Source organism: Pogoniulus pusillus, chromosome 6 (assembly GCF_015220805.1).
Source record: "Pogoniulus pusillus isolate bPogPus1 chromosome 6, bPogPus1.pri, whole genome shotgun sequence".
NCBI lineage: Eukaryota > Metazoa > Chordata > Aves > Piciformes > Lybiidae > Pogoniulus > Pogoniulus pusillus.
Window position 1 is genome coordinate 41,955,264 of NC_087269.1, and position 18,078 is coordinate 41,973,341.

An 18,078-nucleotide genomic window follows, 5' to 3' on the forward strand; every position below is an offset into this window, starting at 1 on the left:
TTATGTTCACTCCCAGACAAGATAGGCAATGATGAAGAGGAGGAAGATGATGAAGAGGAGAAAGCTGAGATTGCTGCTGCTAACCTTTCATAAGGATTGTCCTGGCCTCTGCCCACTCTGTTCTTCCATCTGTTGTCAGCAGGCCAATTGGAGGCAGCATTTCCTCTTCATTCTCTGCCATTTTGACTATCTTTCGTAACTGAGTGAAAAGATCTCCCTCACTGAGACGACGGAAATTAATGACAACATCCAAAACAAAAAACTGCAAAAAAAACCCCAAAAAAACAGAAGTCAGAAGAACAGTCAGATGGCATGGACTCTTGTTAATCCAACATTTTGATTTAGTTTGGGTAGGGGCTGAGATGAAGTCCTAGTTTGGAGAGCTATGCCTGCAGGCAACAGAGCGTTCCCTCCTGTGTTTTTACAGTGTGAATTCCAGTTGCTTGTATTGCATGTTGGGCTCAAATAAAACATGCTTTATTTGAATAAGCCTAAAAAACCCCAAAAAGATAAATTCAGAAAGTGTGTAAAATAAGTTCCATGGTATTATTTATTTAAAAGTAATGCAGAGAAACTAAACTTCCCACTGAGGTGGAGAAGAGGAGGCTCAGAGGTGACCTTATTGCTGTCTACAACTACCTGAGGGGAGGTTGTGGCCAGGAGGAGGTTGCTCTCTTCTCTCAGGTGGCCAGCACCAGAACGAGAGGACACAGCCTCAGGCTGTGCCAGGGGAGATTTAGGCTGGAGGTGAGGAGAAAGTTCTTCACTGAGAAAGTCATTGGACACTGGAATGGGCTGCCCGGGGAGGTGGTGGAGTCGCCGTCCCTGGAGCTGTTCAAGGCAGGATTGGACGTGGCACTTGGTGCCATGGTCTAGCCTTGAGCTCTGTGGTAAAGGGTTGGACTTGATGATCTGTGAGGTCTCTTCCAACCCTGATGATACTGTGATAGTGTGATACTGTGTGAAAAGAGCTTCCTGGAGAAGGAACCGCTGGGCTTTCTCCCTTCATTCCAAAAGGTCCTGCAGGCACAGCTCCAGTACTATGTGTAGTTAAGAAAGAATATAAAAGTACTCTGTTCAGCCAACATACTTTGCTGTTCAATGGCATTTATTGGTTTGGACAGATAACTCTTCAGTATTTCTACCTGCACCTATACTAACTTCATCAGGCATAGCTTAGGCTGGCTGCATGGGATGGTGGTATATACACCATGTTTTGTGTGCCAATACTTGACTGTCAGGAGGAGCATTTCCAGCAAATGCACTCTAATAAGATCTTTTTTTTTTTTTTCTTCTGTGGTTTCATCTCTGCTTGATAAACATTTCTGTTTGAATGAGAAAGCAAACAAATTCTGCCACATTCCTCCTTTCTGCATTGCTGCATTTGGAACATAATGTGGGCTAAGGTCAAAAAATGCTGCAAAAGCACCTTTTGGAATATATTGACAGCTTAGTAAGAAGTGAGCTCATACATAGCATGCTAACTGTGTTTCTGAGCACTGATTACATTAGGCTCTTCTTGAGTGAATTTAAGTAAGCTAAGAAATATAGAAAGGTATAAAAGAGGAAGATGTATTTACCTGATTGTTACAAGCAACAATGATGTGCTCTGGTTCTGGCATTACACTGCTTTTCTGGGCCACAAGGGTATCTTTGGTATGTCCTGGAAGACGATAGGAAGAAAAGAGTCCATAGTATTGCTTCATACAGAGAGGATGACCAGACAGCTGTCCACGAGCAAAATCAACAGGTAAAGCATGGCTGGAGAGAGAGAAGGAGAAAAACAAAGCCAGAGGAAAAGAGGGGAGAGAGAGACAGAAAGGAAATCTAATCTGTCCTTTGTTCTGTTACAATTAGATCAGGTATAACACAAATTGAATAATAAAATGAGATTACAGTATAAGGGAAATAGATGAATTCCCATACCAAAGTTAAATGCATCATTCCTGGCAGATTCATGCATATTCATTAAGCAATTGAATTATCATCTAGTGGAAATGTGAAAAATAGCAGGTCACAAGCAACTTTGCACTGTGTATGGTAAGCCTGCATAGATGGGACCCTGATTGCTTGCCAAGATGGAAGTTAGCAGAACAGCAGGAAAACTCATGGTACCTTGAAAAAACAAAAAGTACTGATGAAATTCACTGTAAATTGCAGTTGCCCTGTACTATGCAGAGCAGTTAGAGAGTCTCTAAGTGGGCCTTGTCTGATAAACAGCAATGACAGGCAATACAGAGGGCATTCTTGCCTTCCAGACCCTCAGTTATATGCTGTTCTTAGACCAAGGAGGGAATAAGTGCTGAAAACCTATTTCCTTTCCATTGGAAAGCATGTGAAAACAGAGCCTCCTAAAAGGCTTCTTCAGTGTGCAGGGGGGGAAAAAAAAGTAGTAATCACAATTATGATTATGGATTGTAAGATATCCCACTGACACTGCAGCAGGAAATAATGGTGCTGTCACTTGGGAGAGGCTGCAGGAGGAAGAAGGTTTTGTGGTGTAGAGGTTTTCCCTCAGCAAAACAGAAATAAGCTTCTAGCATGCCAAAGAGGAGGCAGGGCTGAAGAAGTACGCAGGGTTACTGTCATATAGATAATGTGGGGTAACATTTTATGCTTGTTTTATCTTGTTTAACTGTCTCTTTAGAACTGTGGCAGTTGTAAAACAGGGATATTCGCTTCAGTTCATAGCTCTCAAGCTTGTATCACTTAGTTTCTTGTACAGGTGTTTATTTTATTCCTTACCAGCAAAACAGGGTGATTAATATTCTCCTCATGCATTTTGCCTGGTGTAGAAGAGAGTTTTAAAGAGCATCTATGGTGACTGCAGATAGTTGAACAACATGGTAAATTCATTTAAGGCAAACTGTAATTATAGCAGTTAAGAAAGGGATTATTAACTGATGACACCAGAAAAATTTCCTAGTTTAGGAGAACGTCTTTATTAAATCTTGTAACTCTTATGTGACCAAGTTTGGGGGTTGTTTGAAATACTTAGTTCTGGCAACTGCATGCAACATCTGTACATTTTAAAAGCCTGGGTTTGGGTTGGAATATTGTGCATCTACGTAGGGCATGAGCCAAGAGATTCTATCAGTGCAGTCAAGGGACTGAAAGCGTTACAATTGCAGTGTCATCATAATGATACCAAAGGGATGATAAGAAACCAGTTAATAACAGTATGAAAACACAGTAGTGGGGAGTTTATTCATTTTAGGCAAGCAAATCTGATCACAGGCAGCTTTGGATCTAGACTAGTGTGGTCAAAATCCTAAGAATTTAACTTATCCTCTGTCTGAGCAATGTGTGCTTTATCTCACCTCAGATGCTGCCACATGAACTACATTAGTGTGCAGTAGTACTTGTGTATGCTGGTGTATGAAGTTGCATGTTGTATCTTGGACAAAAGCACATGTTCTTAACTACCTCTTCTATACTCTATATGTAGCTGTCAGATTTCTCAAGTGAAACATCAAATAGCCTCCTCCTTTCTTTTGTCTAATTCATAGAAGATAGGGACTTTGTTGTTTGAATATGAGCTTTGTCTTCCTTGTCCCCATAAACATTGGTTGAAGCAAACAGGCCTCTTGTGTTTCCAGGAAGGAGAATGACCACTTTGCCTACTGTGGCACAGTGTGTGTTGTGCTTGGCTCTTCACAGTTTCTAATCTTTGGGAAGCAGTGATCTCAGCAGTAAACTTGGAACATACTTGGTGAGGTTAAGAAGTGCTGTGTAAAATGCTGTTATGAGCTACCTCATGCGTCACTTGAAGAATTCTAGACTTGCCCTGTGTTTATATACAAAAAGTAACAGCGGCATTATTTTCACTAGCCACTGAACCAGCTTGTTCAGGGGAGGCTTCCTTTTCCTGGTGGGATGTGCTCTTTCTTTCTTGGTGGGGAGACTGATGTTCTAAATGGAGGGTGCAGTATGTGGAGAGGGAGCAGCACCCTGGCAGATGCTGCTGATGCCAAGGACGGTGTGCAGGCTGAGTAACCTCAGAGCTGGTGCTCTTTGGTACTGGGGAGCAAAGCTCTCAATAGCTCTGTTAGACAGATTGTGTGAGACCTTTGAGCTGCACTGTGTGCATGACTACCAGGCTTCAAAAAGGATCCTTCTCCTACCTGTTAGATTGCAGTAATAATGCAGAAAGTGAAAAACAAATAATTCTGCAGAAGCACTTGCCCTGAGGCATGCTGGAGCTCCAACCTGGGGTGGATGGAGAGGTGCAATGGAGCCTGACTTTGGGCACAGCTATCTTGAATCAGAAACTCTGCAGATGCTCAAGGAGCAGCTCTCCTTCCAAGCTACTTACGTGTCCAGTAAAGCTTTATAGTCTTGCACGCCTGAAATGAGATTGGCAGCAAACCTGCAAGTAGCAAATAGAAGTAACATCAGTCTTTTGTTATTTGACAACACTGGGCTGTTTCTGAGAGACAGAGGAGCCTGAATGACTGATGACACAGCATAAGATGAGAAAGTCTAGTGGCTTGGCAAGAAAAGCCCACTGTCCCTACCCAAGCCCTAAATTAATTCACGTCAAGAGAAATATGAAATCCTAGAGAGGATCCCTTCAAATGGTTAAACAGACTACCACAGGAGGACGTCTGAAAGCATTTATTTAGAGAACGGGAGCAGAGGCTGAATATTTAATAGAATCCTTAACATGGGTTTCAATATCAATACTCATAAGCTGTCCAATTTATTAGAGTACTTCCTGTCCTAAGCAGATATGCTTTCTGCAGAGCTATGGACAGGTGTATTATTTCCTGACACTGCCCATTTGCACTGTGCCTGCAGGGGAGGCTCTGGGAAAAACATTTCTTTGCTAAAGCATGCACATTAAAAAATGCAAAGTGGAGGTTCTTCAGAAGCTGCATATGTAATAAATTCGGTTGGTAATGAATGGAAGTGTTTATAGTTACATTTAAAATACAAAGATACGCTGGCTGGCTAAGTGAAATGTTAAAATAAGACATTGTTTTCAAGCTCTGCCTGGTTTATAATAGCATAAATCCACATGCAGTTAATTCTTTCAGTAATGAGCAGCTAGAGAGTACTAAAAGCAAAGAGGAAAACTGCACTGTATGAAGGTAGCGTTGATCTGGTTGACTGTTTTAAAAGGAAAAGAAAAACCCTGTTTTGACAAAGGTTGAAGAATGGAATCCTGGTTTAAGGGCATCTAGAGAGGTATATTCTATGCTTGGCTGCTTGCTTACCTTTCCATTTTAAAAATTACTGTAATTGCCTACAACATCTCGGAGGATAAAGGTCAGTTCAGGGCTGGGGAGGATAGTCCTGAAGGAAGCAGTATTATAGCACAGAATGATTTGCGAATTCTTAGATCCTCTGTGTTTCTGGTGCCCTTTGGGGTGCCTGAGAGGGACAGTTTAATGCTAGCATATTCTTTTCAGTTTTGCAGGGGGGTAATGACTCACAATGATGTCATGTTAATGATTGCTTTCCTTTAAACAATGTGTCAGGAATTAGTAATTATTTTTTTCCCCACTGCAAATTGTTTACTTGAATTATACAACGAAAAGATTTGCAATATTCCTTAAAGAAAAGAGAAATCCCATTGTATATATTTTTTCCCTTGCAATAAATGTAAAAGGAAAGACACTTTCATTTCCAGAAACACTGGCCTCAGCCAGCAGCTCTGGGAGAAAACAGTTTAATACTTACAGTCCTTATTTTTTTAATGAAAGTTGATTGTCTTTTTGCAAAAGCAATACATTTAAAATATCCTTTCGTTTAGCAAAAGCTGCAAAGCTGTAGTAGGTTACCTCAGCTGGTCGTTTACATCTTTGAAATACTGACGAGCAAAGATAATTGCTGGGCTGGAATTGACTGGAAGAGCAAGCCGGTTGTTGAGGTACATGTCATCTAGCCAGTAGTTAAACACCTAAGGGAAAGGGACATGAGATCTTAAAGCTATGAACAACATGCAGAAATGCAGTTGCAGGGTGAGGGGAGAGTGCTTGGGGCTGATGCTATCAGGCATGGCCTCTGATTAACAGGACTGTTGTGCATTTTCAGTCTGGGCTCTGTGGCCTCCGTTCAGCTGAAATCAGCCACAACTCCATAATCCTGTTTTTCAGTCAATGGCAATTTTCAATGTATTCCATTAAAAAGTAGTTTGGGTATTTTGTTGTTTGCTTCTCTCTACAGCAACAACAAAAAGAGAGTACAGCATGCTCACTGCTGGCTCTTGAATAGTGATTGGGATATACTTAAGAGACAAACAGAATTTTACTAGCAATGAGTTTCCTCAGAGGGCTTCAGACACCCGTCAGTAATGCCAGGACGCTCTGATGTCAGCCATCAGATTGTCCTGTGTTAATAAGACAGTGGAAAAAGATTTTCCCAAGTCTGAGGATTCAGTCCTGCAGACACTGGCATGTGGATAGGGCCCATGCAGAATTCCCTGTGTCCACTGACACAAATGCAGATTACTGATGCTTGACTCAGATATACATACTAAATTTCTAACCATTTTTACTGAAAGCAATCCTTTATGTCTGAGCAATGTGAAGCCTCTATTGGAAAACAGAGGCTTTCATAAAAAGATCAAATGGTGTTTCTGAGTTCAGCAGGCATACTTTGCATATACTAACCATAAACAACAATGAAATTATGCAAAAATAATTATGAATGCATGCATCAGTTGAAAAAGTTTTCCTCTGAGATATTTCATTGCTGTTAGAACAGATGCTTCCCCCATAGTCTCTGGAGTCTCCAGGAGAACAGACTAGATCTGTACTACTCATACCAAGTTAAAATCCAAATAAAAAACATTTCTAGATTAAGAATCAGGTATTTAATTTTAATAACTGGTAATTAAAGCTGAGACATCTCAGAAAGCGCTTATACATAGCTCCTCTGTAATTTGCTGTGAATGATTAAATGAACAGTTGTCTCCTGGAACACTAATTGTTTTCGGGAACTCTATTTAACTGATGGCTAATTTAGCCACCAAACCCGTGTTTTATGTTCAGAAGAACAGAATTAAACTGAGTGGCATTTAGTGGACTCCTCAGATTGTGGCAACAAGTAGCTCAGAAACCAAGCACTGCTTTTGAAATAAAAGCACTGGCTGTACTTTTTTTTCTTTGGGTGTTTTTCTCCCTGACTACAACAGGAGCTTTTTTGTGGGTCACACAACTGAAAAGTTGAGAGAGAACAACTCTTCACTGATAGTAGTTGCAAGCCTGCAGGATTTCACTGAATCCATGAAACTACTCTGTGTGTCTCTTCCTTGCTGGGATGGGAGGACTTTACTAAGACCAGTGGTTTTAGTTTTCAGCTGCCATATTCTAGCATGGTTAATGAATACAGGATGAACTGTGGTTTAGTGGAATGATGAAATCTATTTTATGTGTGGCTTAAGTAAGCTTTTTGTCTTGGGAACCAGAAAGAGGGACTCTTTTAAGGGCTGAAGACTCCTCGTGGTGTGTGTGATATATGTATCTCTGTTACATTCGACAAGGTACATACTTCAGGGTGACTACTTTGATGTGCTGTGACAATGAATGGCAAATAACAGTTTAGTTTAAAGAGAGTAATTTCTGTCCTGAAGCATTCCATTCCAGAATAATTTGACTGAGCTTTAGCCACACAGAGGTATGCAGGGCACTTTTAATAGGCCTATCAGAAAGCATTTTTTCATTTCACTAAAAACTCTGAATTCTCTTCTTACATAGAAATGAATAAATTACTCTTAAAAGTAATGTAGTGCTTCCCTGCAGGTGGGGCTGACACATGAATGCATGCACTTGAGGTGCATGAATTCCCTCACTGATGTCAACAAACTGTTGATGTGAGAACATAATAATGACGTGGATTTTGGCATTGTCTGAAAACTGTAGCCCAATACATCTGAGATATTCGTTCCCTTTGGCAGAATGTGATGTGAACCCTGTCTGCATTTACCTACTGAAAGCAAGCAGTGATCACATATAGGACATTACTAATCACTCAAGACAGAAGTTATTTTTTCATCTGCATTTGCTTACCCAATTTGTTGTCTTTTCCCTTCTTTCCTCGAGGATTTGCTGCAGAGATTCCCCCAGGCCTCCTGCAATTCCAAACTGCTCCACAATTACCTTGGTCTTTCTAAATTGCTCCTCTGGCACCAAGTGTTTCATGCACTGTAGGTACATGCATAAGGTCTGTTGCAGTGGTGGGACTGGAAGTTTTGGCACTGCCTAATCATAGAAGAAATAAAGAGAGAGAGAGATTAGAACGTAATTTTACTTGTTCCCAAACTCTGGGTTTTAATTTCTAGCTGCAAAATCCTTTGTTAGTGCATGCATGGAGGGAGATGGTGGAGGAAATGCTCTGAACAGAAGGTAGCGAGTGGTTGTCCTTTGAGTTCAAATACCAGCTCTGCCTTTTGGCATCCACAAAGTCAGTGTTGCATTATATTTCTCTATCTAGAAACCAAAGATTTCAGATACTCAGAAAAAGTATCATAAGATTACCTGTTATTAATAGAAATGCAAATCCAATTTAACCTGTAATGCACCCCCAAATCTCAGAAATGAAAGAATGGAAATTCTACAGCATCAAGCTATATTTAGTCACAGCATATCTTTTCTCTCATTGATTTTTGGTCGCTGGAAATAGATGTGCCAAATAATATTTGGTTTTGATATGTGGCTTTGGCTTTATCTTTCTGGGTAGGATTACTGTGCAGTTCATGACTCTGCGTAGGTAAAAAGCTTTCAACCCAAGGGGCTGACTACGTCAGTGCATACACTTCCACATCTTTTAAACCAACTTGAAAATTAATCACATGTGATAGTTTGATAGTTTGGTAGTTCTGTGCTATTAAGAAATCATTACATGCCATCTCTGATTGTGTACTAATGCATCTGCAGTTGTGTAATTTTAATTTACTGAATTTCTTCAGAGGATGTTGGGAGGAAGAGTGTATTTGGATATGAGAAGCATGAATATTAGATGCAAGTTTCTGATTATAAAATACTTGTGGAATAACTAGTGTCCCTTGAAATGAGGAAACCAGCTTTGGAACAGAGTTTGGTTTACAGTTACACTGATTTCCAGCATTAAGAGCTGTTAAGTCATCTGTCTTGAACCCTTTAAAGAAGATTCTGGTTTTGTTCTCCTGAAAACAATCACTTACTGTCTCATCTTTACTGCAGGTATCTTTCTCTTTCTTCTGCATGTTTTTTTCTAGGATAGGCATTCCTGCATTTCTTTTTGGTATCTTTTGTTGAGGACAGAAATTGAAGCCACTTGGGGGCACTTATGGAGCTTCACGCCTCAGTTCTGCAAATAGAAAAGATTTAAAGTCCCGTCAGTACCCATTATTTATAGCCCGAATGTACATGGGGAGTATTCCCTGCACAAACATACATAGAAGCTTCAGAATGCAAAACTGAAGAGAAATAGAAATACAACATTCAAGAGTAGCTGAATTGAACCCTGTGGAGATTGCTCTGGCATTGTTTGTCTCATTTTGCTATAAATTCTTTATCTAGAACTATCTGAAGCACATAAATGTTTCCTTCTCAGCATGGTTTATTTTTGTCACTCTAATTTACTTTGCAATGCATTGTGCCATTTTCTGCATGCATTGTATTACTGCTTTATGTTAGCTGGAGGAAAGAGGTGAGCTTTCTTTGACTGTTCTTGTGTAGACACAGGTGATATGAAGATTGTCCTCCCTTTACCATTTTATATGAAAAGACCAAATTTCTTTTAAGTTTTATTTGTCATTCTGTGGTTCTGTGGACACAAAAATGTGCTGTCATCTTCACTTCAAAGATGCAGCATCTGTGAAAAGGAGCTTGATGGAGACATACCTTTACCCCATCCAGGCTAGAAATTCACAGGGTGCCAGTGCACCCGTTTTGGGGCATAGGTCTGGGCAATCCCTGAGCCTGTCTAGACTGGCAGAATGGCTGTGAGAAGACTGAGAGGGGTGACATTCACCACATTTGAGCTGCTTTGCACAGCACCTGTTGCAAATAGCATACACCTACCCAGGGAAATGGCTTAACCTGCCTAAAGTCACAGAAGTCATCTCTGATGAAGCAATTATTTCCTCTTATATTTGTCTGATATTGTGCTTATCTTGGTTTCAACTTCTAAAGATGCCTCTTACTCATTTTCTGCACAAGAAGAAGCTATATGACTTAGGTATTTCTTCTAATATAATAGTGCCCATGCTCAGCAGTTGTCTGTCAATTAAAGCAGAGCAACTTCTTTGTGTTCAGGCAGGACTTGATGGACCATGGGGTCTTCTTGTTAACTACTTTACACTCTGTATGCAAAATATAGACCACAACATGTGTTGGCTTTCCTTTCTGAAACCCTTGGGACTGTACTTTCAGGACACTTTCTAACTATTTCTACAACAGCTTTTAGGAACAATTTAGATAAACCCTTAGCTATGAAAGTGAGATGAAGAGTTTCACATTGTTCCTCTCCTATGGAACCAGCTTGGCTTATTCCTGATTCACAGCTTCAGCATGGATCTGCCAATGTGTATGTGGTCACTGACACCTTGTGTTGGTCCTGTCCTGTGCTGGCTGCCAGTGGAGCTGTGTGCTGTGAAGTAGGTTGTATAAGGTTGAGAGATGTCCCTGGGGCCCTGCAATGAGCCACACAACAAACTCGTGTTGATCTGTCATCTGCTCATGATTTCAACCCAGATGAGAGATTATTTCCCTCATGGAAAGGCCACATTAACCCGCTGTGCTGCCCTTCTCCCTCTGGTGTGCTGCACAGATCTCATCCCTTAGCTCATGTGCTCTATCCTTAGCAACATGAGTTCAAGGTACTTCAAATAATGGACATTCCTGTAACTCTTGGGTGGCTGGCTTGCCTCTGGGCTGGCCTCAGCTTCTCACCTGCATTCAGAGAGAGAGCAGCCATTTTGCATTTGTAGCACCTAAAACCTGTGTTCTCCTAATGGAAAAATCCTGCTGGTATTCTTCTCTCTGTGGCTTTTGTTCTTTCTTCTGTTTTGTTTTGTTTTGTTTCTTGGGTTTTTTTGTTTGTTTGTTTGTTTGTTTTCAAACTGCACTATGGAGTCACACAGATTGCAAGTCCACCCTGTCCCTGTATCTCTGGGAAATGCTATTAGTAACAGACTCACGGATCTGTAAAAGCTGCGTGATAAAGAGTTTGGGGGTGATAGCCTGAGCAGTGTATTTCTCTGTCATGAGGATGAAGTGAGGCTTTGTGTGTAGTTCAAGTGCTGCCAGCTTAACATCACGCTCAATCCTGTATTTGCTTAATAAAGGACAAGGAAGCTGACACACGAGAAAATCATCTAGAAATTCAAGATGACTTCAAAGTTGCTCGCTGGAGTAGCTGTGAGGCTCATTGTTAAAGTTATTAGGAAAAAAAGTATCCTAGATGGTTTTATTTACAGATGGCTTAGCAAGAGGACTGGGGCAAGTGGCTTAGCGGGGTGCTTGTAAGTCAGCGCAGGCTGGGAGCCGAGTGGCCGTCCCCACAGATCAAAGCAGCAGCTCAAACCCACAACAAAAGGCACTGATCTTTCTGTCAGCAGATAGCACAGAGGGCCTGGAATAAGCCCATGCGCTTATATTCGAGCTCTCCACAAGCTGTGGACTTGGGAGGCAGCTTGCAGTATCACAGTATCGCCAAGGTTGGAAGAGACCTCATAGATCATCGAGTCCAACCCTTTACCACAGAGCTCAAGGCTAGACCATGGCACCAAGTGCCATGTCCAATCCTGCCTTATGTGAGGTATGTGATGTTGTTGAGACGTTGCACTTGGCTCCTACCTATTCATCCTTCCTCCCAGTGTTACCGGAAAGATAAGCTTAAAGCTCTTGGGAATCTGTGCTTAAAGTTAAGTGGAATGTGTGAGTTATCAGGAATGCATGTGCTAGGTGCGCGCCGCTGCGGCCGTCGGCATGACAGGGGGAGCCGGGAGGTGCCCTGCCGCTTGCCGTGAGCTCCCCGAGGGGCGCTGCACAGCGGGGCCGCTCGGATAGTCCTTAGGCTCCGCCGGAGGCTGCCGGTGTGTCCCGAGACCCTCCCACGCATCAGCCCGGCGGAGCCCCTTCCCTCAGAACCTCCCCTTCCAGCGCCACTCGCGGGCGATGGCAGCGCGGCGGCACCGGGGCTGCCGTCGGCAACGCAGAAATTGGCGAGGGCAGCCCTCTCGGCTCCGCTCCGCGGGACCCGCAGCCCCCCACTCCCAAGCCCGCGGCTTTCCCAGCGCGGCTCCTGCAGCCGCGTCGTCGGGGCGGCGGGAGGCGCGGGGCACGCAGCCCGTCTGCCCGTACCTGCTCCTCGAGGCGCTCCGGAGCGGCTCCCGGGCGGGCTCCGTGAGTCGCGGTGGCTCTGTCCAAGGTACTGCCGCCTCCTCCGCGACCAGGTCCCCTCTGGGCGGGTGCCTGTGGAGCGCAGCTCGTCCCCGCCGCCTGGCTCCTCCCCACCCCACGGCCCCACGCGGCCCGGCCCTGCCCGGCCCTACCAGCCCCTCCCGTTGCGCGCAACAGGCGCTGCCCTTGCATCCCTGCCCGGGCCAGGCCGCTCTTGTACTGTCCGTGCTGCCGGCTGTGACTAGCTGGCGGCAGCTCGCCCGTGCTGGCTAGGTTCCAGGAACGAGGGCGATAGGAACCGGGCAGAGACGAGTTCGCCCTGGCCCTTTACAGTCGGCAGGGTTAGCCCAGAGGTTTCCCGGTGGTGGCGAGGGATGCCTCCGAGCCGTACGGCACTCGGTGACCTGCCTTACCAGGACACCCCATCGTCGAGCAGTGTCACCGCCGGGGCACCTGCGGCTCCTGAAGTCTCAGTGGCCGAACAGCACGGGTAGCGCTGCCAAGCGGGCTGCTAGCATCACCACCGGGAGGGGCGGCAGCGGTCCTGGCAGGGCCCCGCGCTCTGCGGGAGCTGGCCCGAGACCGGCGACAGCAGCGGGTTATGCCGAGGCCAGAGAGGCGCCGCTGTAGGCGCTTACCGCAAAGCGATACGGGGCTTATCTCCTGCTGCCGTGGCCATTGCTCCTTCGCCAAGCCCGCCATGACAAAACACCGTGGCGGTGTTCTCGGGAGGTCTGCGCCGCGTGGGCAGCTACCCGACCGTTGGGGCAGGAGCTGCGGCGGGGCCGCGCATCCCGGCAGCTCGGCGGAGCCCGCCGAGGTTTCGCTGCGTCGCCCCCACCGCGAGCAGCTCCCCCAGAGACTGGGAGACTCCTTTCCTAGGTGCTGTGACCACTGATGTAGTTTTGTTACCCTCTTGAGACTGCAAGTCATTAAATTTGTTTCCTAATAATCTAGGAAATTTGGACAAACGATTTTATTCTGTATAAAGATAAATTTACAGGGCAAAATACGCATCTTGGCTCCGTTGTGGTTAGATCGAAGGTTTTAACTTTTTGTAAAGGTTTGACTGGAACACTTCACCTGTCTTTTGTTTTGCTTAATGCCTGTCGGCTACATCGCAGTCGGAGCAGCATTCAGCACCAAGAAAGGTGTTTACTAGTGCTGGGTCTCAAACTGATGCTCATGTTTAATTTTTTTGAATATTCGAAAATGATGATAGTGAGAATTAAGATTAAACTCGAATGAGAATACAGGAAGTTTTTTTTACAGCAATCAGTAGCATGTTTGCAGTGTGATTTTGTTTGCTCCGAGGCACTAATACATGTTTTGAAGAATGAATGAGAACGTTTTGTACCAGGGTTTTTTCCTGGCCAATTTTGGTAACCGATGAGGTTTAAGAATTGTTACTGTAGGGGTTACACTGAGAACAACCTGCTTCCTTTCTCAAGCAGCCCTCAACAACGAAACAAAGACAATCAATCCCCTTCAGTTCCGTTTATTCAGATCTTATTCTTGTATTTTGAACTTCAACATAATACAGCGCATTGCACTTACCAGAGAGCAGCACAAGAGAGAAAAAAAAAAAGGTACAATACTTCAGTTTATTCCAAAGGAAGAATAAGATGTCATGATAGTCGTTTCACTTCTTAAATATATGAAATCAACTGAAAATCTCTATGTACACAGATTTTACTAAGTCCCTGAATATAGCACTCGAAATTATTTTTACACACTTTTTTTGCTTTGCCATTTTTTTTTTTACAGATGTACAGTATGTCACACACGGTTTCAGCTTGAAAAACTTTGCACAATTCTCCCCCAGCTACGAGGCTGTTGGGGGTTTTGTTTTATTGGTCGTATTGGGGATTTTTTGGGAAGAATCCCTCCCCCCCCCCCCCCTCCTTGATTTATGCTAATGATTATTCAGATAATGGTACTCAGGGTTGTTCCCCCATCACCCACCCCTTCCACCTTGCCAGAACGCTGAAGGAAATACCGACTAAAAATAAGTCTAGAAGAAAGCCATTACATCATGACAAAGGTTAAACTGTATATATTGCATGTTGGTACAGAAATATAATGCAGTAATGCTTTCATCTTCCCCTTTTCCTCTCTCCCACATGCCCACGTCTTGCTCCTGGAGCTGGGCTCTATGGGTGAACTTAACTATACTCATAATCTGATGAGTCCTCCTCAGACACCCCTGTCAGGTCTCTGTGGTAAGAGTCCATGCCGTTCTCTTCTGTCTCGCCTGCTGCATGGAGGCTTTTGCTCATGCCTTTGCGCTCCTCCATTTTGATGGTGTCATATAGTCCCTTAGGTCCTTCTTCAAGGAGGATGTTCCTCTCTGAGTGAGAAGGTTTCATTTGGCAGACGTTTTTGAGTAAGAGGAGGACAGGGGCGTAAAGCACGTTGGCAAGCCCCATGCCCAGGTTGAGCTGTGCAAAGCCCATGGTGTGCACAATCTGGCCAGCTACGATGGGCCCCAGGGCATACGCCACACAGTAGGAGATGTCTGCAATGGCATAAACGCTGCCGTAGACAGAGACATGGCGCACATCCACCAGAAAGGCCAGGGTGGGCAGCAGGGCTGTGTCCACAAGGGCGATGCCAAAGCAGATGCCACAGAGGGGAACAATAACCTGCCCGAAATTCCTGCAGGCTGGCACCAGACAGGAACTGGCACCAATGATGGCCATGCCCAAGGCCCCGTAAAACCACTGCAGGTGGGGGTACGCGGCAGCCAGCCTGACGGTGACGTAGACACCTAACACGTGGGGAAAGAAGGCGGGTAGCCAGGTGAGGCCTACCTCCCACTCACTGGCCCCCATGGATTCCTTCATCCAGTTGGCAATGGTGGGCTCCAGGAATGCCAGGGGAATGTTGCAGGTGGCCAGGGCCCCTGCCACCACAGCAATGTAGGGGTCCACCATGAGGCGGTGAATAGGGGTACCCACAGGCATGTTTGCTCGTGCCCCAGAGGCCCAAGGCGGTGCCAGGGCCAGCAGCAGCACACCGTCGAGGAGGCAGACACAGGCCAGCACTAGGAAGGGCACCCGCTGGCCAGCGAATTCGTAGAGCACGCCGCCGAAGGGTGGGGCCGCGAGGCTGCCGAAGGAGATGCAGGCAAGCGCTGTGCCGAGGGCACGACTCCGCGCCGGCTCCTCGGCGTAGCGGTCGGCGATGAGCGCGATGCCTGCCGTATCGGCGAAGGCCGAGCCCAGACCCTGCAGGCTGCGCGCCGCGAACAGCGTCGCATAGTTCTGGGCGAAGGCGAAGGTAGCGGTGGAGAGGAACATGACGGCCAGCCCGGCCAGCAGAGGAGCCTCGTAGCCCACGCGGTCGATGAGGGTGCCGCTGAGCGGGTTCACCAGCAGCTGCAGCATGGCCTTGGAGGCGAAGAGCACCCCGATCTGCACGTCCTCGTTGCCTCCTGTGGCCGCCGGGTACCGCGCCGGCAGGAGGCTCCGGTTGCTACTGCCGCTCTCGTTGACCCCCGCGGGCGCGGACGGGCCGCCGGTGTGGCCCCCGCCGCGCATGGTCGCGATGTAGTCGGGGATGATGGGCACGATGACCATGTAGAGCATGTTGTCCAGCAGCAGCGCCACGCACACCACCAGCAACAGCATCCGCCGCTGCCGCTGCGCCTCCCCCATGGCAGTGCCCAGCCGCCGCCGCCGCTCGCCCACCGCCTCTGCGAGCCGCACCACGGCGGCCCGCGCCCGGTCCGCGCCCCCTGCCTCCGACATTGCCCTCAGCGCTGCCGCCGCCCCGCCGCCGCCCGCACGGGGCACGGCGGGGGCGGCCCCGCCGTCTTCGCCGCCCGAACCGCCGCCGCTCACCTCCCGGCGCCCGCCGCCAGCCCGCGCCGCCGCTGCGAGGCGGCTCCGAGGGGCCGACTTTCCATCACCACACTAATAAGCACAGCGCACGGAAACCCCACCCGCCCCCGCCACCGCGCCGGCCCCGTGCCCCCCCCACTCCGGCCCGGCCCGGCCCGGCCCCGCCGCACGCCCGCCTTCCGCGCCCCGCCCGCTGTACCGCAGCAGCGATGCCAGTCCTGGCTGGCTGAGGGTTAAGGGGGCTGTATGTTGGGAATGCCGCCAGTCCCTGCCCTTCCTGGGGGTGTCCCTCCGGGGGGCGGGGGGGGGCGATGCTTGCCCCACCCCGGAGGCGAAGTCCTGCCCACAGCTCTCACCGCCCCGACGGCGCGGCTATCTCTGCATCTGCAGACGGCACGAGAAGCGGTCCCTACTTTCCTAGCAGCTCCCCGGAGGCCTCGTCCCATAGTTCACTTTAGGCCTGGGTAGCATGGGGCCGAGTCCGACGTGCTGCGGGCAGCGGTCCTCTGTTCTTGCGGCCCTGCGCCGCGGCTGCCCGGAGTCTAACTCGCCCACCGGGTGTCTGCGATGCCGCAAAGGCGTCCACTGCCCCCGCCCCGGCCACCCTGTCCTTCCACGGCACAGCCCGTTAAACGGCTGCCGCTGTTTAAGCCCAGTGCTACTCGCTAGGGCTGGCTGCCAATACCCGGAGTAGCTCCGCCGCTCGGAAGGCTCCCTTGACTGCGCGGCCGAGCCAGAGAAGGGCGCGGGGGCATTCTGCAGGACTCGACCTGGTCGGGAACTCAGTTCAGCTGTGCCGAGATGAGCCCTGTCCCTCCTCGGGGGTGTGTGCCGCACCGGCGACAGAGCCTTCCCCTAAGAGACCACTGAAGCTGCATTGGGAAGCAGCGAGGAACACAAGGCACCATTTTCCTGCCTGCATGTCTAACCCTCAGGCAAATACCAGGGAAGTAATCTTAAGGTGCAGTGGTATGCCTCTCTTCTTGCGTTTTGCTGGGCCAGTGCTGCTGCTAGAAGCCCTGGGGAGCAAAGGGCTTCGCTCGGCGCAGAAGCATCGCTATTAGGAAGATGCTCCTGGCATAAAGCAGAGGGTCAATTTCATTACTCCTGTAGCAGCAACGACATGTGGGCTGATCCAAGGAGGATCTCTGCAGAAGGCTGGATCTCTCATCCCAGCGGTTCCTAAGTAGATGTGGAGTTTGGGCGCCTTCATTTGCTTGCATAGCTGAGCTTCCACGGCTGAAAGGGAGATGATTTATCTGTCAGTTGCTGTGTCTTGCTTTGTTGCAAGAAAACTGTCTGGATGGCCAGAAAGACTTTAAGATAGATGTGACATAGAGATCCGATTTTGCTCACATGAAAGTGGAGTCTTAAATGCTTAAAATAATAATATCCCAAAACATCTATATTGTCATTATTATTTGTTATTCATTTACTACCCCAGCTGTGAAACTGCAGAAATACATGTTGACATGAGGGACAAAGCTCTCAACCTGGGGTTGTAAACAGCCTAACATCTTAAATGCTTTAAGAGATCGTTTCAGGATGTAGAAGGAAAGTGTCCAAGAGAAGAGTCTGATTGGAAAGACAGTGAGACGAAGGCCTGGGCTGCTGCATTTGTGTGTGTGGTTCAGGCTGTCACCTCCAAAATCCATTTAGTTGGGAAAAAAAAGTTCCTGACGCTGCAAAGCCCAACTTCCTTGGGTTCCTCAAATTGATCCTGGGGGAGCAGCCTGAGAACATTTCTCCAAAGCATTTAGGGCACAGGAGGACCAGCTCCCAGGATAGTGAAGAAACTGTTAAAGGATGTGTTTCCTATTTGGGATGGATGTCACGTTTGCAGTAAGCAGTAATGGGTTGGGGGCAGATAGGACTTTGGATCATTGCTGTGCTGCAGTCAG

General features: G+C 47.2%; 2 protein-coding genes and 1 long non-coding RNA gene across 4 annotated transcripts in view; 1 reads left to right on the plus strand and 2 right to left on the minus strand.

Annotated features, from left to right (window-relative positions):
* Positions 1–12,372, minus strand: part of CHAT (choline O-acetyltransferase) — a 34,447-nt gene extending 22,075 nt beyond the window's left edge. Inside the window, exons 1-7 of the mRNA XM_064145387.1 lie at positions 12,294–12,372; positions 9,149–9,294; positions 8,016–8,207; positions 5,787–5,905; positions 4,316–4,369; positions 1,581–1,761; positions 85–262 (exon numbers count right to left, since the gene is read on the minus strand). Coding sequence (XP_064001457.1) covers positions 85–262; positions 1,581–1,761; positions 4,316–4,369; positions 5,787–5,905; positions 8,016–8,207; positions 9,149–9,211 — 787 coding nt within the window. The 5' untranslated portion in view covers positions 9,212–9,294; positions 12,294–12,372. The remainder of the gene's footprint in view (positions 1–84; positions 263–1,580; positions 1,762–4,315; positions 4,370–5,786; positions 5,906–8,015; positions 8,208–9,148; positions 9,295–12,293) is intronic.
* Positions 1–18,078, plus strand: part of LOC135176344 (uncharacterized) — a 68,436-nt gene that overhangs the window by 21,009 nt on the left and 29,349 nt on the right. The window lies entirely within an intron of this gene.
* On the minus strand, positions 13,682–16,084 carry SLC18A3 (solute carrier family 18 member A3). The gene has a single exon (XM_064145681.1). It carries the CDS (start codon positions 16,082–16,084, stop codon positions 14,498–14,500), a length of 1,587 nt encoding a protein of 528 aa, XP_064001751.1. The 3' UTR covers positions 13,682–14,497.